This window comes from Euleptes europaea, chromosome 7 (assembly GCF_029931775.1).
Source record: "Euleptes europaea isolate rEulEur1 chromosome 7, rEulEur1.hap1, whole genome shotgun sequence".
Classification (NCBI taxonomy): domain Eukaryota; kingdom Metazoa; phylum Chordata; class Lepidosauria; order Squamata; family Sphaerodactylidae; genus Euleptes; species Euleptes europaea.
Window position 1 is genome coordinate 59059754 of NC_079318.1, and position 22187 is coordinate 59081940.

The 22187-nt window shown below is 41.9% G+C and overlaps 1 protein-coding gene across 2 annotated transcripts in view; it reads left to right on the forward strand.

Moving 5' to 3' along the window:
• PRKCE (protein kinase C epsilon) overlaps positions 1-22187 on the forward strand; it is a 368565-nt gene that overhangs the window by 264920 nt on the left and 81458 nt on the right. For both annotated transcript variants that reach the window (XM_056852427.1, XM_056852428.1), the window contains exons 8-10: positions 2681-2777; positions 4512-4723; positions 8852-9025. In XM_056852427.1, coding sequence (XP_056708405.1) covers positions 2681-2777; positions 4512-4723; positions 8852-9025 — 483 coding nt within the window. The remainder of the gene's footprint in view (positions 1-2680; positions 2778-4511; positions 4724-8851; positions 9026-22187) is intronic.

Genomic DNA, 22187 nt, shown 5'->3' on the forward strand with positions numbered 1-22187 from the left:
TAGAAAGACTTAGACTGATTTGACCTCAGTAGTAATAAAGTCATGGTGGACTTTATTATTTTTCAATTGTCAGAAGGAATCACTTTTGTCAGAAAGCCATGTAAACATTCAAGCTGCTGCTTTGAAGTCCCCTTGTGGGAACACATGTGAACACAAACATTTTTATCTTGTTGAAAAACTGGCACGAGCTCATTTCTTGCCAGATGTACTGCTCTCTTCCAAATGATAGGGCAAGTGAACTGAAATAACATTCTTCAGAAAGGGAACTGGATTCAGCAATTGTTTGTAAAGTCACTTCACAGAAGTTGATCACTTGCACATTGGGACAGCATCATAAACCATCAAATATTTTCTGATGTTCCAGAATTACACATAATTTTCATTTATATCTATACATTTAAGCAACCAGAGATTTACAGTAACTGACATTTTTTCAATCAATTCCAAAAGGTAACTGTTATGATTTAGTGGGGCAAGTGATCTTGTTATGTTATTGGTCTGGTTATCCAGTTCCATAAGTTTGCGCTCATGTAGCTGGGTTTATGATATCCAAAAAAGCCACAGGAAGCCATACAAGAAAATCATCCCAATCCTACATTCATTCTCTGATGTTGTGTCACTGCTCATACGAATCTATATGTCAAAATCATTCAACCCAGAGATTCTTCCATAGAACTTTTTCCCAAGTCAATGTTTTTGACATTTAATTCTGAAAGGTATTGTAACAGGTTGTATTGACTCTTAATAAGAGTGACTTCTATCTGAGCTGTCCCAGCAGTAATTACATTAAATATGATAGAGGTTTTCAGAATGAACTGTTATGCTTCACAGTTAAATATAGTTTCAGAGGGCAGCCATGTTATTCTGTAGTAGAACAGCTAGATTTGACTCCAGTAGCACCTTAGAGACCAATATGATTTTGGGGGGCATGGGTTTCGAAAGTCAAAGCTCCCTTCGTCAGAGTTAAGTACAGGAGGTTTTTGTAAGCCACCTCAGGAAGGTAACCTGGTGAGGCAGCATAGACATTTTGTAATAAATAAATTCCTGACCTTGCCTTTCAGGGGCAGCTGCAGGTTTATGTGTGTGGGTTTAGGCAAATTTCTGTGTCCCCATTTCAGTTTCCATATGCTAAAAGAGAAAACTAATTATGAGGAGGAATTATTTAAGACAATATTGCTCCCTACACTGGGGCTCAAGATTGGAGATGGTCTGTCTCCAGATTATTTTTCCTTCTAAATGCAGAGGAACTTCAAAAATATTAATATGCTGTTGGGGGACAACTTGTTCACCAGAACTCAGACTGTGGGCCTTTTTAGCTGATACTTTTAAATCACGGTAGCAGCTTCACTGTGGTGTGATTCCATGCTGCTCTGGTGACATGTGTAGACACGAACCATGTAGACAAGTGGATCACCTAATGAATAATAATGTGATTAGTTCCTCCGTTCCATAAGCAGAGTGGCATGGCCCCATATGCTACAGTCACAAGAGTAAAACTATAGAAGTAATATGCTGAGTGCACAAAAAACAAGTTACTAATTCTGTACTACAGTATATAGTCTGAATTCTGCTGCTTAAGGTCAAAATCCATTGGCAACCTGTTCTACTCAAGTCCCAGCAAAAAGAATGGGGCACAAACAAACCTCCCTAGTGTTCCTTTGGCCCTTCCCTTTATTTTAGTTAATCTTCCATAGTAGATGTTTCTGGGTTTTATGACAGGGAGGGGGAGAGCCAGGTCTATACATTTGTACATCAGCTGATGGCTGCCTAGACGCATGAGTAACTTTGCATTGCTTATTAATTACGGATTGGATACAAGGATCCATGGATAGAGCTCCACCCAAGAAAGTATCTTAGCCACCACACCCTTCTTGTTGCTACTTTGGAGGGTCAAGGGATTCTTGGGAAGCGTAGTGTATGCAGTGTAGGTGGGGTCTGTGGTGAGGAGAATCAATAGAAATCGGCTGCCTCCCTTCGTGCCCAAGCAGAAGTGCTATTCTGTTACTGGAAGGAAGAGTTTATATTCAGTCCTGAATTTAGTACATGTATTTGTAGTTCACTCTTAATAAGATAACAACTTAGGATGACTTGCATTATGTCTATGGTTCCCAAGTGATCTCCTTCAGGCAGGATATAGGGCCACATGGACATTAGAGCTGAATTATGTGCCATTAGATCTCTTTATGGTCATTAATTCATTCATGCCATTGGCCATGAATGCCAACCATTATGATATCAAGAGTCCTTATCTTTAAATTTAGGTGAACTCCAGTAAATTCTGCTCTGACAAAACTCTGATAAAATACTGGCCATTTAGATTTCTCAGTGAACTATAGTAATTGTTTTAGACAGGACTGGAATCCAAGGTGCAAATTCTTCAGGGAATAACATGTTTCAGAGGTGTTTTTGGTCAGCTTTCATGTGTGCGTCTAAAATGGGAGTTTTCTCTAGATTTCTTTCTGAGCATTTGGCAAGCCTATCAGTTCATCTTTTTAAAAGAGAAGATTGTATTCACTGTGTTAAAAACTTCAAACAGGTGGCAATTCAAGAAGCATTATCAGTTGCATTCCTCTTTTGTGAAGCAGCTTTCTTTTATTTCAAACTGCATCTTTATTGTCATAATTATCACATCTGAATGCTTTGCTACAGCTAAATTTCTCTGTTATTGGACTATTCTTAGCTTGTTCCAGGTGCCGAATCTCAACCGCCAGTTCCTGGATCCTCACCAGGAGAAGATGACAGGTCAAAGTCAGCACCAACTTCTCCGTGTGATCAAGGTGCAGCAACTTATTAGTTTTGTTGTTGTTGTTGTTGTTGTTGTAGCAAAGCAATGTATTATTTCGGTCTCCTCACTAAGCCATAGCCCTGTAAAATTTTATCCCTAGCAACTCAGATATAACTAAGAATATGAAACGTCAGTGTCATAATTTGGCTGTATCAGAATATATGGTGCTGCTTTATACAAAGTTGGACCCCTGGTTTGTCTAGTCTACTACAGTCTATTCTTACTCATAGTGGCTCTCCAAGGTCTTAAGCAGACATCTTCCTCAGGCCTGCTGAGGTGACAGAAATTGTGTGTGCTCAGGACTGAATCTGGGTAGGGACTGCGGCTCAGTGGTGGAAGTTTCATCATCTCCAGTGAAGAGGATCATGTAGTAGCTGATGTGAAAAACCTCTACTTGAAATCGTGGAGAGCCACTGCCAGTAAAAATAGACAATACTCACCTTGATAGACAAATGGTCTGACTCTGTGTAAGGTTTCTTCACATGTTTGTGTGTATATTGCACTTTATTAAGTTGGTTTTGTTGTTGTAATTGTTGATGTTTGTAATTTCAATTTGTGTAATCTGCTTCTCAAATGCAAGAGAATTCAGAATACCATTTCCTTAACTAAATAAATGCAAAGTTTGTGTTCTACCATTCAGCTATTAGTCCTCTAATTTGGGCCCATAGCTCGTCATGCTTAAGAATGAGCTTTAGTGTTTGTGCAATATGTCTGATTACACCACCATGAGATATGAACTCTGCCAGTATCCCTATCTGATGGTACCTACTTACTTTCCCTACTGGGAAATCTGGGAAGGCCACTGATTTCCTGGAATCTTTGGAATTCCCATTGCTGGTATGCATTGTAATGTCCTTTCATAGAATTATAGAGCTGGAAGCTCTTAACCCTAAGCAAGGCATTCTTTGGTTAACACATCTCTGACAAATGTATCTCTAACCTACTGTCCAAGGAGAAGAGAATTCACCAAGGACTTGAGGGAAGGAAATGTTTTGCTGCTGTATAAGTGGGATGGCATGAAACAGCTTAATCACAGCAACTGTAGCATACACGAGAACAGAGTTAGCAGCTGTTTCACAAGGTTCTATCTAGACAATTGGTCTACAGACTGTAAGTCTTGCAAAGGCAGGGGAGAACTGAGAACATGTATGGCTTTCATATCTCTGTTTTGGGATGTCCAAAGCAAGGCCAAGGAGGATTCACCAAGAAGAGTTCTGCAGGACAAGGAGGAGGATCTTCATGAGCTAAAATCCTTTCCCTTCTCATCTGAGGCTCATATTCTCCCACTGAGCCCCAACGATTCCTGTTCCTTGGACTCCTAAAAATTATACAAAAGGAAAGGGGAAGGACAACTACCCACAATTCTCTCTTTTCTGGAAAGGCAGCTGTTGCTATTCTTGTTGTTGATGATGATGATGGCGATGGCGATGATAATGTTACTATTTAAAATTTGACAAATGGATGGGAGGAGGGATAAATAGAGGGAAGAACATGTATTTGCCCCATGCTTGGGCACATACTTGGGCTTAGCTTCTGTAAGGAGATAGCTTGTGCCAACAAACTTCCCAGAGAAGGTGGGCTTTGGAGACTTCTGTTGGGTATAATGGATGATGCATCTTAGAAATTAATATCAAAGAAACTTGCACAGAATACTAAGCTTCCTTTTTTAAAAAAACAAACAAAACCAAAAACCAAATCTAGAACAATTATATTAATCCTTTCACAGAAATTAAAGAGCTTGAAAATAACATTAGGAAGGCTTTGTCATTCGACAACCGAGGAGAAGAACACCAGGGAGCAGGAACAGCCTCAACTGACAACCAGTTAAACGCACTTGGGGAGAATGGTGAAAACGGGGACGTCAAAGCCCAGATGAAGCGCATGGGCCTCGAAGAGTTTAACTTCATTAAAGTCTTAGGAAAAGGCAGCTTTGGAAAGGTGGGTATCCTTTGATCGCTGCCTGGTTACTTTTGCAATGTGCAGTAAAAGTATACATTACTGATGTGGGGCGAGCAAAGCTGTGAACGTTGCTACACATGTGACTTTGTATCCTGTGGAATCCTGGGAACTGTAGTTTCTATTACAGCATGGCTTTCTTGTGTGGATTATTATCTCCCTGCCCCCATTTGCCGGGAAGGCAAGGAGGGCCAAATCCATGCCAAGAGAGTTCTGGCAAATTTTGAAGATTCTGTACCCTAGCATCATCATCTTCTCAAGTAACAAGTGTCTGGGCCAGACTGACCCATAGCCTAACTAAACAAAGAATCAGTCCAGACCCAGAAGGACTTATTTTCAAAAGACAATGAATATGCCAATCTATTTACTTTTTGATTTGATGGTATCGTTAATTACTAACATTCATCTCTTGTAAGTTGTTCACGTTGCAGGGCAAGGCAGTCTAGAATCTCAACAATATTGGGCTATTGTGGTTAGTATGGGGATGCTGTGCTGGTAGACAGCATAACATATCTCATTTCCCTGACCCTTTGCTGGATGACAGCATGTACAACAGCACCAATTTGTTCTGGGTGCTGATTCCAGGACTTTGATTGCACTGGCTCACCTGCCAACATCACTACCCACAGTGAAAGAGCAAAGCTGCCATATGCATATGCGCCCTGGGGAAAAAGTGTCCATTGCTAAATGATGCAAGTTCAGTGTGCATACCTATCATATTCAGTAATCTGTTTTTGTAATGATGACGTATAATTTATAGCTTGTAAAATATTATACCCAAGTTAGCTGTAGCTTCTCCAATTGCTGATGTCTTGTTGTGCACTGTAGATTAGCACTTAACATGTGAATTCAGCTGTTCCCAGTTCTGGCCTCTCTGAGTGTCCTACGTTGCCTGGTGATTTTTAGGATGCTTTAACTGTCCCTAATAAAAGCCATCAAAATTGACTAAAAGCAATGCATTTTCTATAGCCCTTTGATGCTGAAGAAGTACCCCACCTCTAAGGTGGCTTTTAAAAATGTATCCGTATTAGATTGTTTCAGAGGGTAGCATGGTGGTTTTCAGTAGAACAACTAGATTGGATTCCAATAGCATCTTAGAGACCAACAAGATTTTTGGGATATCAACTTGCAAGAGTCTAAGCTATCTGACAAAGGGAACTTTGACTCTCCAAAGCTTATACTTCCAAAATCTTATTGGTCTGTAAGGTGCTATTGGACTCAAGCAGTATTAAATTGTGTGACATAAGTGGAAAGTTCATCTGATTGAAATGCTAAGCTACATCTGGCGCCTTCTCTGAAGACACCTGACTACATAAGGTGCTTTGTAGGGGTTTTGACATTTATTCTCCCTGAAGTTGATTTCCAGTCTGCGTTCCTTCAGTTTGCAAGTTACATGATTTGTTTTTCAACTTGCCAACCATGCAGACTCAACAAGGTGTGTAAATGTCAATCTGTGCTTGCTCTGCCTCCTGCTGCTACTGTAAAGAGGAGTTTCAGAGGTAATTTTCAAGATGAAGAAAGTGGCAGTTTTTCATTTCTTGATGTGTTGTGGTTCCTTGCAGACAACAACACTAATTTAATTTGTAGTTTCTCAGCAATGTATGTACAAATTAGGAATAGTATGCCAAAGGAGCCAGTGTGGTGTAGTAGTTAAGAGCGGCAGACTATAATCTGGAGAACCAGGTTTGATTCCCTACTCCTCCACATGAGCGGCGGACTCTAATCTGGCAAACCAGGTTTGTTTCCCTGCTTCTTCACATGAAGCCTTCTGAGTGACCTTGGGCTAGTCACAGTTCTTTCTGAACTCTCTCAGCCCTACCTACCTCACAAGGTATCTGTTGTGGGGAAGGGAAGGTGATTGTAAGCCACTTTGAGACTTTTTAAAGGTAGAGAAAAAGCGGGGTATAAAAACCAACGCTTCTTCTTCTTCTTCAACTGTACATAGAGGTTCCTAGTTTCAGTCCTCAGCATTACCAATGAAAGGAATGTTGGGGGAAAAACTTTTCCCTTCTGAAGACCCTGGAGAACTGCAGCTAGTCAGAATAGACAACCAGTCTACTCAGAGTAGACAAGCCAGTCAGAGAGCAAAGGTGGTCTGATGGTTTGAGGCAGATTCAGATGAAATGCACTAGAAATCTGGAGGGCAAACAATGTTATAAGCAAGGTAGCCACAGTTCCCAAGCCCTAGACATATGTATGAAGGAATCATACAAATCCCAGCACTTTAGTAATCATGGCCACTAGGTTGAGAATATAGGCTTGGGTCATACATCAGAACATTTCTATACAGCAGGGTCATAGTTGTCATATTGCATATTATTTATTTAATACATTTTTATTCTGAACTTCCACCAAAGAGCTTATGGTATAACACCTGGTTCTCCCTCATCCCTGTATCCTCCCAGCAATGCTGTGAGATAAATTTGGCTGAAGGATGGTGAGTAGCTGAAGATCACTCAGTGAGTTCTGTGACTGAATGCAGATTTGAATCCCAGTTCCCCTAGCCCAGCGCTCTAACCACTACACTGCACTGTATCTAAAACTGAACATTATACCGGTGTTTCCCACAGCAAAAAACCAAAGCTTGAAAGCTTATATGTGTGTTCCTGGGAGCCATCAGTGGGGAACAGCACCCTCTTGAAGGGGTGTTTGTTGCAAGAGGGACTGGTGTAGTGCTAGTGTATCCATGACAAATATAAATGCCACCTAAAGTATGGCGCTTTCATGGAGCTGCTCTAAGTAAGGTCCTGGGTCTGTCATGACATCAGCCCTAAATCTGAAGACTAATTCACATGATCAAGTTAGCATGGTGAGTATGGGAGAAGAGCATATCTAGACTGCATTATTTGACATATGACTGAATGTTCATTTAGTGACTGTACCACCACTAAACCTACTCAATAGCTTTGTAGTGGTATGGCAAATGAGGTTTGGCTCACCAGATAGACATGTGATGGAGGGGTTGTAGAATTACTTCACCACGAGTGGAACTCTTCAGAGATTCACTCATGCCCTGCTCCTAACACTCTAATTTATTTGTGTTAATTAGACCCACATTCAGTTTTCTCCCATGGATTGTGCCTGCCTTTCAAGCTATCCTTTTCAGCCTTGTAGACTATAGAATATGTGACTACTTAATAGCTGAATCCTTCTTTTGTATGGAAAATTTGCTTTACTGTTGCTCAAAACTGGGGCTGCAGCCTTCTAGCTGCTTGCTTGGGGACTTCCTGGCTGATAGTAGCGACACTCCTCTAGTGTAAAGTGTATATGCATCTGCTTGGAAAGAAGACGTCTAAGGGGAGACGATAGAGGTCTATAAAATTATGCATGGTTTGGAGAGAGTGGACAGGGAGAAGTTTTTCTCCCTCTCCCATAATACTAGAACACGGGGTCATCTGCTAAAGCTGGAGAGCGAGAGATTCAAAACTGATGAAAGGAAGTATTTTTTTCACACAACGCATAGTTAAATTGTGGAACTCCCTGCCCCAGGCTGTGGTGATGGCTGCCAGCTTGGAGGGCTTTAAGAGGGGAGTGGACATACTCATGGAGGACAGGGCTATCCATGGCTACTAGTCAAAAGGAATACTAGTCATGATGCATACCTATTCTCTCTAGTATCAGAGGAGCATGCCTATTATTTTGGGTGCGGTGGAACACAGGCAGGATGGTGCTGCTGCACTCGTCTTGTTTGTGGCTTCCTAGGGGTACCTGGTTGGCCACTGTGTGAACAGACTGCTGGACTTGATGGGCCTTGGTCTGATCCAGTAGGGCCTTTCTTATGTTCTTATGCTTCTTGAGCATGCAGAGGTGTCCCATTTTCTGCAGACACAAGGAATTTTCCATAATGCAAACACAGAGCCAACTGTAGATGTTACAAGTTAGTGGTGTTGCACATACTTGCTCAAAGCTCTATGTGCATATTCTACCATAAGAAGACCTCTGGATGGGCATGTTCATCTTTGAGGGGAAAAAAATACTTTTAATGTCAAGGCAGTCTGAGCGAAAGCGGGAATCCAGTATTTTAGCCCCTTCTTCTTTTTTTTTTTTTTTTTACATAATTGCTTAAATATGCCTGCAGTGTGTAGTAATGGACCTTTCCCTTGGTTCTAGGTCATGTTAGCTGAGCTCAAAGGTAAAGACGAAGTATATGCGGTAAAAGTCTTAAAGAAAGACGTCATCCTACAAGACGATGATGTGGACTGTACGATGACAGAGAAACGGATTCTGGCGTTAGCACGGAAACATCCCTACCTTACTCAGCTCTACTGCTGCTTCCAGACCAAGGTAGGTGTGAGCTCTAGACCTGAAGCAAACCCATAAACAGATTCCAGCAGACGGCAGGTCCACGAAAGCAGTTTTATTGATTAGACTCGACAGGTTACAGAAGCCATATTCAGAATGACACTAGTAAGGGGCTAAGGCAAGGCACATGGCATATATGGAAAATCAAAAGGAGATAACCAGTAACTCAGTCAACCCCCCTCCCAGAGGCAGGAAGGAGTACTTGGCAATTCCCACACTAAAGGAATCTATGAAGGACTCTATGAAGTCTAAACACAGGGCACGGACTGGCCTTGGAGAGAACTGCAAAACAACACCTGGGAGCACAACCATGAACTGTCTGCATGGCCTGCTCCTGACATTCTGCCCCCCTAAAGACCCCCCTTCACCCTTCCACCGAGGGTTTGTGAGGGTAGGCGGAATGGAATTCTTGCACCAGGTGGGGGGCGGAGACGTCATGGGCACGCACCCAATCATCTTGGGCAGGATCAAAATGTTTCCAGCGAACCAGGTATTGAAGGGCACCGTAGCGAAAGCGGGAATCCAGTATTTTAGCCACTTCAAAATGTTCTCTCCCCCCCCCACCACCATTTCAGGCACTTCGGGTTGTGGCTCAGGATGCCATCTTTGGGAAGGGATGTATGGTTTTAAGAGACTGATATGGAACACAGGATGAATTCTCCGTAGAGACTTGGGCAAGGAGAGTTCTACAGTTACTGGATTAATAATCCGGGCAATGGGGAATGGACCTTCGTACTTGGCACTGAGTTTGTCACATGGGCGGGTGGATCGTAGGTTCTTGGTGGACAGATAGACAAGATCCCCCACCCTGTATTCCTTACCGGGGGAGCGATGTTTGTCAGCCTGAGCTTTGTACTTTCGTTTGGCTCGCTCCAGATTTTTAACCAGCCATTTCCAGGTTGTCTGAATGGAACGCACCCATTCAGCCACATCCGCTCCCCCCTCCTCCTCAGACACATTGACATGGCCCACAGGATTAAACTCGTTACCATGAACTATCTGAAACGGGCTGAACCCTGTGGATTGGTGAACCACATTATTGTAAGCATACTCGGCAAAAGGCAACAGGTTTACCCAGTCATCCTGATGGTAATTGACGTAACAGCGTAAATAACATTCCAAGACCGCATTTACCCGTTCGGTTTGACCATCCGTTTGGGGATGGAAGGAACTAGATAGTCCCTGTTCTACTCCAACCAGTTTGAGGAAAGCTTTACAGAATTTGGCCACAAAATTTGAACCCCTGTCCGTCACCACCTTGCGCGGGAAGGAATGCAGATGGAAGACATGTGACACAAAGAGGTGGGCCAATTTCGGGGCAGAAGGGATACCTGCGCAGGGCACAAGATGCACCTGTTTTGAAAACAGATCAGTAATCACCCAAAGTACAGTCTTTCCCCCACTAGGGGGTAAATCCGTCATAAAGCCCATTGCAATCACTTCCCAAGGCTTAGAGGGGGTCTCTAACGGTTGCAAAAGTCCAGGCGGTTTTCCCTGTGCCCGTTTGGCCGCTGCACAGATGGGGCAGCTGCGGATGAAGGAGTCCACATCTGACTGCATGCCCGCCCACCAAAATTGCCTTCTAAGTAAATGCAATGTCTTAAGGAATCCGAAATGTCCGGCGGTCTTGGCACCATGAACCAAACCTAAAACCTTCCCCTGCAACACCTGTGGCACATACAGTTTAGAATTCTTGTACCAAAATTCCCCGCATTTAACTAGAGAAGCTCTGTACAAATTTGCAAACCCGAGGAATCTTTGGACTTGTTTGCGAGTAGAGGGTGGTTCCCAACTGAGCACAGCCCGCACCTTTTCTGGATCCATAGTCAGTCCTTGGTGCGAGACGACATATCCTAGAAAGGTTAATTGCGTCTTGTGAAACTCGCACTTAGAAAGTTTGGCATAGAGCTGATGATCTCTAAGACGTTGCAATACTTCTCTGACCAAAGCAACATGTTCCTTCATGGTTTTGGAGTAAATAAGAATGTCATCCAAATAAACTACCACTCCTCTGAACAGCAGGTCATGGAGGATCTCATTAATGAGTTGCATGAAGACCCCCAGGGGCCCTTTTAATCCGAACGGCATTACCATAAATTCGAACATCCCAAAACAACTGAAGAAAGTTGTCAGAGATTCATCCCCCTCCCGAATTCTGACTCTGTAATAAGCCTCGACTAAATCCAACTTATTAAAATGTGTCCTTCCTTCAATTGTCCCAAGAGATCAGAAATGAGGGGGATGGGGTAGGCATTTGTTTGAGTAACAGCATTGAGTTTCCGGAAGTCAATACACAAACGCAAATCCCTCATGTTTTTCCGCACAAAAAAGGCTGGTCCTGAATAGGGCGCGGTGGATGGTTGGATGAAACCACGAGCCAAGTTTTTGTCTAAAAACTCACGGAGCACCGTTCGTTCAGTAGGGCTCATAGGGTAAATCTTACTTTTTGGCAGTTTTTCATCCTCCACCACCTCAATAGCACAATCAGTCCGGCGGTGGGGAGGTAAAACATCACACTCTTGCACATTGAATACATCAGCAAAGTCCTGATAGTCGGGTGGCAAGTGGGTTGGGCTGGAGGGTTCTGAGGCAAGAGCAGGGGTTGGCGTGACTATGGTTTTAACGGCCACGTCATGTCAGTGTAATTCACACAACGGGCTATTGAACGTTAAAGTCCCAGCGTCCCAGTCTATGGCGGGACTGTGTCCTTTGAGCCAATTTGCTCCCAGTACCACCGCATATCTAACATTAGGCACAATAGTAAGGTTGATTTGTTCCCAGTGGTGGCCAATTCCCATTGCCACCCCGTCAGTGCGACGATCTGCCGGGCCCCCCTTGAAATCACTGCCGTCCATCTGGGCGACCTGGACCGGAGCAGGCAGAGGGACTGACTTCACCTGGAGAACCTTAAAAGTGGGTTTGTTTATTAATGAACGGGCACATCCAGAGTCAATTAAGGCTTTCACTTGTAATTGAGAACCCTTTCTATAATGTTGTAATATGACATCTACATACACAGTCTCTTCCACTTCACTCACCATGAAGGGGGCTTTGGGTCTTGCCCCGGGCTTCACAGACTGCGGGGGTCTGTGGTATTGCCCCCTCTACCACAGGCCCAGTCCGATTTTGGGCGGTTTGAGGGGAGACTCCAGATAAAGGGCAGGGGAGTTCCAGTGGTCACCCTCCTCGGAGAAAGCGGAGCTGATCTCTCCAGGGGTAGTAATTGTAATCCTGGACCCCGACGGGTCCACTGGTGAAGGGTCCGTCATCACTTCTCTGGCAAGCAGAGCTGGGGGTGCTTGTCGTCTTGGAGCGACGGTTCGCTTGACTGCGGCGCCTCTCCCACGAGCGCGTCCCCTCCCGCAAGGAGTCCCTGCTGGCTGGGTAGAGGGACTCGGTGGTCCCTGACGTGACGGCAGGCTGCTGCGAAGTGGCCCATGGCAAACGAGGCAGGCTCCCCTCGGTCCGGTGGAGGTAGAGCCGGCTTCTGCGGGGCCTGAGGAGCGGCCGGTTCGCGAGGGTTTTTCTGGTTTCCCCCCTCCCTGGCCTGCCATCAGGCAAGAGAAATAAACTGGCGGTGACTTTCCACCTCTTCCGCCAGTAAAATCCATTATTCCAAGGTGGCTGGATCTTGCTGCATGTATGCCCAGCTTAGAATCTCGGGATGCAGTGCTGCTCTGAAGTAGTGCACTCGGGTCGCTTCAGTCCAATCAACTATTTTATTAGTGAGTCTTTGGAACTTGTCTGCAAACTCACGGACTGAGGAGGATCCTTGCCGAAGTTGGAGGAGGGCCGCCTTAGCCTTCTCTCCCTAGAACGGATCCTCAAAAATCAAAAGGAGATAACCAGTAACCCAATCAATTCCCCTCCCAGAGGCAGGAAGGAGTACTTGGCAATTCCCACACTAAAGGAATCTATGAAGGACTCTATGAAGTCTAAACACGGGGCACAGACTGGCCTTGGAGAGAACTGCAAAACAACACCTGGGAGCACAACCATGAACTGTCTGCATGGCCTGCTCCTGACAGTAGGCTAAGGAAAATTGGTCCTCTAGGTAGACCTGAGCATGCTGCACACAGAGCCTGGTCTGCAGGATGGTCCATATCAAATTGCCTGCCGAAGTAACACTGCAGTGCTGCAAGCCAGTGCTAGTGAGAGCCAGCATGGTGTAGTAGTTAAGAGCGGTGGACTCTAATCCAGGTTGATTTCCCCACTCTTCCACATGAGTGGCAGACTCTAATCTGGTGAACCGGGTTGATTTCCCCTTTCCTACTCCTGAAGTCTGCTGGGTGACCTTGGGCTAGTCACAGTTCTCTCCGAACTCTCTCAGCCTCACCTAATTCACAAGGTGTCTGTTGTGGGGAGAGGAAGGGAAGGCGATTGTAAGCCAATCTAAGTCTCCTTTAAAAGGTAGAGAAAATTGGGGTATAAAAAGCAACTCTTCTTCTTCGATTATAGTGGAATTGATATGTATTCTACAACCTGACCCATGGGCTGCTAGACTCAGGTAGTAATGGTCTGTTTGGAGTTCAGATAGAATTTTGTGCCTTGGACATTACATTTCAAATAGGATACTCATTTCAGAAGAGAAGAGCAATGGTGTAGGAAACCATTGTACAGCCACTAAATGTCAGATGAAATAATGAAAGGCTGACACACAGGCCTTTTTATGCCCAGGTTGTTTCTGCGATAATCACCAACTCACCCCACAACTACTTCGGGGCTTCGTTTTCATTATGTACATCTTTTCTGACCTTTAGAAGTCACTTCGCTCTCTCCCTGCATTTTCGTGTGCATAATGAAAATGTACATAATGAAAAAACATGCATAATGAAAATGAAGCCCCGAAGTAGTCGTGTGTGTGTGTGTGTGTGATCACCACGGAAACAACCTGTGCATAAAAGGCCACAGTTGTGAGCAATTTCAACTTGATTATATGGGGTGGAAGGCTTAAAATGAACTGGATGCAGTCCAGCATAAATTAGTTGCAACTAAATTGAGTTCAAAGCAATATGATGAAACTTAGCTGTGATTAACTGAAGTCCCAGTGGTTTGACCAGCCATGATTGCTTTTTTGCTAGGTTGTGATTAATATGTTGGAGAAAATATTTAGAAAACACAGAAAAATAGATACCATAGATTATTTGGCAATGCTATTGTGGTAGAGTACACTGCTCCAAAGACATGCCCATTACTACTGTGATTCTACGATAGTATTATATTTTGTAGGGAGTTGCATTGGCACTCTTATGTGAAATTTAAATGTATTGCACATTTTGCCAAGCAAAGCAAAAAAAAAAAAATTACCGATGAAGTTTTTTATGGCAAATGTCAAACAGGATCAAGAGTTGCATAATTCACCAAGATCTTTTCATAAAATGAACGGGCTGCCTTTTGAACATTGTTCAGATTATGTTTTGTATTGTCTCTCAACAGCCAGGAGGTGGCACTAAAGAAGCAAAAAAAAAAATCACTTTGTTTTCTTTGGCTGATATTGTTGCTTACATAACTTCATCCAAATATTAACAGTAACTGTATTCAAATAAATTTTAACATTATTTGAAACAGCTCAATAGTACACACCATAATTCAGACATAGCTTGTGACACTTTTATTGGAAATATATTTTTGGTCAGCTATAGTTTCCACATATCAAGCTTAAGCCCTGACACGTTATGATGGATTGACTCTTGCTTGTGGAATAGATCTGAAAGATCCAGCCTGTTATCCCTATTTAAGTAATCTTAAATTGTCAATGCTGAAAAATGCTTTACAGTCTTAACGGAGTAATTCTTGGAGGAGGGGTTGCATTTTTTTAAAAAAAACATAAATGTAATATTTGCTCATCCAATCAGCTGAAATATTAGGGCAGAAATGTGATTATTTGAGATCCCTGGTATGTTTTTCAATATAGGTTCTTCATAGGTTCTGGACTGCAAGCAAAAGAATGTTACAAAACATGTCAGGAATTCAGCGCTCTCCTGAGCCTGTAAGGGGGCAATTCCAGGCTCTCAGGGAGGAAAAAAACCTGATCAGAATGTTTGAGAGCTGCCCATAATCTGCAGCTGTGCCTAATGTACTGTAGAAATGATGACAACCATCCCCAGTGCAAAAACTGATAAAACTGCTCAGTATTTCTTACTGCACTGTCGGGGCTTCCGGTGGTGCCATTGGGGAGAGTGCCACGTTTCCCCAGGCTGTCCTGGGGGAAATCCAAGTTTGCGTTAACCCTGGGATGCTACATGCACCCCAACCCGATCCTTGCAAGTGGGTCGGATAGCAGGAACTCCCTGCAGCCCGTAAAAGCAGTTTGACCTCCCAAATACTCTGAGGGAGCTTCTCTAAGTCCCTCGGAGTTTTGGACGCCGGTCCTGCGAGGGCACCAAGGGAAGAAATCGCCAAAACGCAACTTCGGCACAAGGCTCTACCCTCCACCACCTTATAACCACCATAAGGACTACTTTAAGATAAGAACCTCACCTCTAGATGCTCAAGTGAGTACGCAAGAACCCTTCGTCTTTTATTGATGTTACTGAATAACCGGGGGGTAGATGAAGACATTTCCAGCATCCTTGTCCCTCCCTTAATTGAACTGGATAAGTTTGACCTATAAAATCCATCAGGATTAGAGGCAGGAGCCTTATCAAGTTGATCAGCTTAAACCAAAACAAAGAGCTAGAAAGACGCCTATAAGATGGTCTAAAATCTCCACCAATGAGAAATACTTTTGAGGGAAGGGGAGGGTGAACTTCTTTCTTCCGGTGGAAGAAGAAAAGGAAAAAAGGGGTCCTCCAGCCTCGTTTGCAGCAAGGAACTCCTTAACCCGGAAGACCCTCTATACCACCCTCTCTATCATCTGGCTTACAACAACAGGAAGCAACTCGTAGGACCGGATACACGTCGCACTCGAGCAACATAGAAATAGTTCCTGAAGGGAACAACCATCGAGAAGAGGCGGTAGAAGGTCCACGGTGAAATCAACATCCGGAATACTTCCTGATTGATCTGACCTAGAGCGGCCGGCAAAACTCGCTGGTATTTCAAAACTTTAAAAAGCTGTTTTAAAGTGAAATAGGGGTCTTTTCAAAGCGAAAAAATTATTAAGCTGATCATTGAAACATTTTCTATCAACAACTAAACAGAGGGTCCTCATTGAGGACATGTATTTTACCAGCCTTACTTCAATGTAAATGTCTGCATCTCGACCCCGTTCTGGCTCATTACATAGCCCTGCCTATACAAAACTGAAAGAAGCGACACAAACCTTAACCATGGAAAAGAAGTTGCAAGACATGTTAGCCAAGCAAACAGAGGCAACAACTAAGCAGTTTGAACAGATGTCTACACAAATGACACAGCTGACTGCTATGATGACAAATCTTGGCCAAGCATCTCAAGCTATTAACCAAAAGCTAGATGTGGTTACAGAAGATCTTAAAGTTGTAAAGACCCAAATGAATACTATGAAGACGGATATGCAAGCAATGGATTCATCAGTCAAGAAAGTGATGGAAGAACACAAAGATACAAAGAAAAAATTAGCAAGCCAAGAGAAGCAGATTGAAACAATACAAACTAATCAGACAGCTGTTAAAGATCAGATAGCAATGATGGAGATGAGAGTTAGAGAAACCAACCTTCGTCTGCGCAATTTTCCAGATATGATGGGAGACAACAAAGAAACTGTAGTTCCAAATCTGGCTTATTTATTTCAAATAGAAGAACAAGAATTGAACCAAGCCATCAACAGAGTTTACAGAATACCATTACCTGCTAGAATGAAAAGATCTAAACCAAGAGATCTCATGATTGTTTTCTATGACACTAGGATCAAGGATAGGATCATGAAGATCCATTATGATAGTCCGGTTTCAGCAGGAGATATTCCTCTAATATTATTAAAGGACATACCAAGACATTTACTCTCACAGAGGAATAATTACAAAGAATTTGTGTCTGTCTTGAAAGCTAATGGTATCAAATATCGTTGGATTATGCCACAAGGCTTGGCTTTTACCTACAAAGAAATGAAAATGACAATCCTATCTCCATCGGATGTGGGAAAATTTCTGAGGAAATACAAGACAGAGCTTAAAGGACTAACCCTGGAACAAAAGGAAGAGGAAGAAGAAGAAGAACCACAGGGAGCAGAAGGAGGTACTGTGTTATAGACTGAATATTTTGCTTCAATAACTACTACATCATGGCAAAAATAATTTCTTGGAATGTGAATGGTTTGAATGAAAAAACCAAACGGGCTAGAATTTTTAAATATTTACAGAAATACAAATACTCCCTAATTTGTCTGCAAGAGACTCACATAGCAACAAAACACAAAAAATACCTGGATAGGCAAATGCTTGGACAAGCATTTGTTGCATCGGCTAAAACAAAAACAAAGGGAGTTGTGATATATGTTCATCCTAGCCTTAGTCCTGAACTACTGTACAAAGACAATGAAGGGAGAATTGTAATTATCAAGACCAAAATACTGGGGCAAAAGACGATTGTAGTAGGAATATATGCACCTAACGAAGGAAAAGCTAAATTCTATGGACAACTACATGAACTGATTTCTCAGTATGCAAATGATCAGATTCTTTTGATGGGCGATTTCAATGGGGTTACTCTCCCAATCTTGGATAAAAAATCAAAAGCAAAAGATGAAAATGAAGGATGCTTACCTAAAACCTTCTTCACCATGGCTTCAGAATTGGAAATACAAGACATCTGGAGAACAATGAATACAACAGCTAAAGAATATACTTTCTATTCAGCGAGACACGATTCACACTCCAGAATAGATATGATATGGGCTAGTAAATCTATTTTGTTGGTGTTGGAATCACTATGCTGTAAGTTAAGGAGTATGGAGGACATTCGCGGATTAAAAATTAAAAAACATGAATTCAAATTGAGAGCATTCGCGGATGACCTTCTGTTAATCTTGGAGAACCCAACACAATCAATGAAGATATTGTTGGAAACTTTGGACGATTTTGGAAACATATCGGGATTTAAAGTTAACCAAGAAAAAACAAAGACAATATTTAAGAATTTATCAGAAACAGAACAACAGGAATTTATATCATATACAGGTTGGGAGAAGGCTAATAAGATCAAATATTTGGGAATCTGGATCTCTGCAAAGAATAAAGATTTGATAACCAATAACTATCTTAAACTATGGGACAAAATAAAAACTGATATGATCATTTGGTCAAATAAAAAATTGTCACTTTTGGGACGTATATCAACAGTCCAAATGAACATTTTACCAAGGATGCTTTTCTTATTCCAAAATTTGCCTATAATAACACATGTTAAATACTTTGATACCTGGAGAAAAGACGTATTAAATTTCATCTGGCAAGGGAAAAAACCGAGGATTGCTTATAAATATCTGGTGGACTCTAAAGTTAGAGGAGGTTTAGCACTACCTAATTTTCAACTTTATGCTGAAGCGGCCGCTTTAGTATGGCTAAAGGACTGGATGAACTTATCCAATTCGCGTTTGTTAGATCTTGAAGGATTTAACAATATAAGTGGATGGCATGGCTATTTATGGTATGGTAAAATTAAAATACAAGCATCATTTCGTAACCATATAATCAGGTCCTCCTTATTTCATATATGGATGAGGTATAAACATATTCTTGAACCAGTAACATCGATGTGGATATCACCTCAAGAAATGTTGACATTACGCCCACTTAGATTGGACAAATTTATTACTTACCAAGAGTTAATTAACTGGGAAGGAAAGAAAAGCTCACTAAAAGACTTTCAGTTACTTAAAGACGATTTACAATGGCTTCAATATCATCAAATTAAATCAGTATTTATACAAGATATGAAGAATGGATTTTCTAAAGAAAAATCGCCTTTTCATAGGATGCTATTAGATAACAATACTCAACTAATTTCTAAAATGTATAATCTTCTTTTAACAATTTATTGTGAGCATGAAATAATCAAACCAACAATGATTATTGGGCTCAAACTGTGGGACATGATATTGCCCTAAACAAATGGGAAAGATTATGGGCGAAAGACTTGAAAGGAATAAATGCGCAGTCAATTCGAGAAAATATCTATAAAATGATGTATAGATGGCATTTAACGCCTAAGAAGATTGCAAAGATCTACAAAGTGACATCCCCTAAATGTTGGAAATGTAATAAAGAAGTTGGTTCTTTTTATCATATGTGGTGGATTTGTGACAAAGCTAAGGACTTTTGGGATATGATATATAACGAATTAAGTCTACTAGTACAAAAAAAATACCCAAAACACCAGAAATAATGCTATTAAGTATGATACCTGACAATTTGTTAAAACAAAGGACTTTTTTGATTTACGCGACTACAGCTGCAAGACTGATTTATGCAGCAAAATGGAAAGGGGCAGACACTCCTGGGAAAAAAGACTGGACTATGAAAATGTTTGAACTGGTGGAAATGGCAAAACTTACAGCTATTTTAAATCAAAAAGACAATGTTCAATTTATGGGGGAATGGGAGGCGTGGATGAAATATTGTGAATATGAACTAGGACTGGGGAAAATGGAAGAGTACCTTTTAATCTGATCTAGAAGACATTGTTAATATAAAGAAACGTAATCAATTATATTGATAGCATAAAGTGATTGAAACCTAATTGAGATATAAGAATAATTAAGATCAGACCATATCACGATGGGATAGAATACTTTATTAAGAGGCGGACGGAGGTGATGGGGAAGTCAATAAATTTTCCTTTATTTTTTATTTTTATTTAGCACTTAAACAATTATAACAACATTACCTATGATTTAGTTTTTAATATTACGTATATTGTTGTTTGTTAACATGGAAAATTTATATTATAAAAACCAATAAAATTTTCAAAAAAAAAGAGTATTTCTTACTGCACTGTCATGGTGCTTTCCTACAGAGGTCAAAATCATCTCCCTGTTCCATGTGTCTGCATGGGAATGCTCTGCAAACGTCAAGAGTACTAGGGAAGGCCAAGCTTTGGTAACAGTGATGCTTTCCCAGGTGAAATGGAATTCACTGATCTACACTACACATGTGTCAGTCTCCAAGCAACTATGTGCAGCTGTGTGGTGCAGGTGAAAGACACATTTGGGGCACTTCAAGGGGTTCTGTTGCTCCTCAGTGTGCTTGGAACAGGCTCTTTTCAAGAGTGGTAGGGCAGACATTAGCAGGAACTCAATTATAGGAACTCAATCAAGTCATGCTGAAGAAGTTCCACAGTTCACAATCAATAACCGATACCATGCAGCTGTCAAAATGCAAGTCTGTTTTGTCAATTCTGCTTTGGCAGTAGGTGGTGTGAAAGACCTGAGACCCTGGTGAGCCGCTGCCAGTCTGAGTAGACAATACTGACATTGATGGACCAAGGGTCTGATTCAGTATAAGGCAGCTTCATATGTTCACCAGATTCCTAGAACAACTGGGCTTGCAGATGCAAGTCATGCCCCCCCAATTCCTCTGAAAATGAGTCTATATACAAAAACTAGCAGAAATTTCATAGCATAAATGTGCAGTTAATTAAACTATTAATGTTTTGTGCTCAGTTTTGGGGTTGCACATTCAAGAAAACCAGTATTCTTCCTGATTTAGAGACAGCCTGCTGGGAATGCATGGCTACGTAGTAAGTTAACTATTAAAAGGGAAAAATGCTTAAGCTCCATCCATAGCACAACATATTTACTGTAAGCTCTTGTGTTTCCCCCTCTTTTGTAGGGGCCTGCAGATGTCCTCTTCTGCAGTACCTAATGACACCTTTCAGGACCTAACAACAGGTTATTTTTTTCATGGGTCCATGCAATCCACACGCACTTCCCCACTTTGTAATACATTAATGCATTACATTAATGTAATGCATTAAAGTTTGGTGTGTTTTTAAGTGACTGACTGAGCTGATCATCCTCTAATGGTGATAAGAGAGTTGCATTCTCCATTCTGTTTTCTAGCAAAACACCTATGGAATAGTCATATTCATATCCCATTGAAGGTTATGTTTCTAAGCCCTAACAACTTTTTCCAATAACTGATTTGTGGACTGTAGCCTAATTTCTGTTCTAATAATGGCTTCAGGGGCAAAAAACGTGTCATTTGTAATTTACAGTGTAAATTAGAGTGGCTGGCTGGCTGGTGCTGTATTTGTCTGGGGCTCATCAATGACTTGTAATTCATTTTACCTGATCGCCTTGTGTGTTAGTTGCTAAGCAGCTAAACCTGTTATGCAGATGCTACCATATGGGTGTAATCGAGTTAAGCTGCATTTATAGCATCCAATATTACTGCTGTGTGTCACATTAGAGAACCTTAAGACAGCTATATTTTGCGTTCTGGACCTTGGCAGGAGCATTCATAGTTATCAAATGTCATGAAACTGGACATTTTGGTTGGGGACATTTAAAATCTGTTGAGGCCACTAATACATTCTAAGCCAAAAATAACCCATCAGACATCAAACCTATCAAACATTTCCCCAGATCATTTCACAAAGTGCTGGATATGATAAAACATTTTCCTGCTTTCTTTAAGATACTTTTATATACCATGCTCTCAACAAGGCTCCCAAGACAGTGTTTATTTATTACATATTCTGCCTTTCTTCCATGACGAAGCTCTGGTGGTATACAAAAGGGTCCCAGGACATCTTAGTTTTATTAATTGTATTTATTTATATCCCACTTCCCGCCACAGGGCTGACCCAAAGCAGCTTACAACAGTGTTTTGCACCCTTCTGCTTCATCCACACAGCAGTCACCCTGTGATATAGGTTAGGGTGAGAGATAGTGACTGGTCCATCATCACCTAGCCATGGTAGAATGGGGATTTGAACTTGGTCTCCCAAATCCTAGTCCAGCACACTAATCACTATGCCACACTGGCTCTCCAGCTATGTCCTGGCCTGATTGAGACCTGTTTAGCTTAAGTAGGATGGTTGTATCATGTGCCCTTCTACCATACCCAGGGGCCGCTTCCCCCTGGACCTGCCCCCAACATAGCTTCTGCTTCTTGAAGTACCTTTTTCTGGTATATATGTGGCTTTTTCTACAGCAGCGCCTGCCTTAAAGAATAGTCTGCCAGAAGGGGCACGTGGCCACCTTCTCTGGCTACATTTAGAA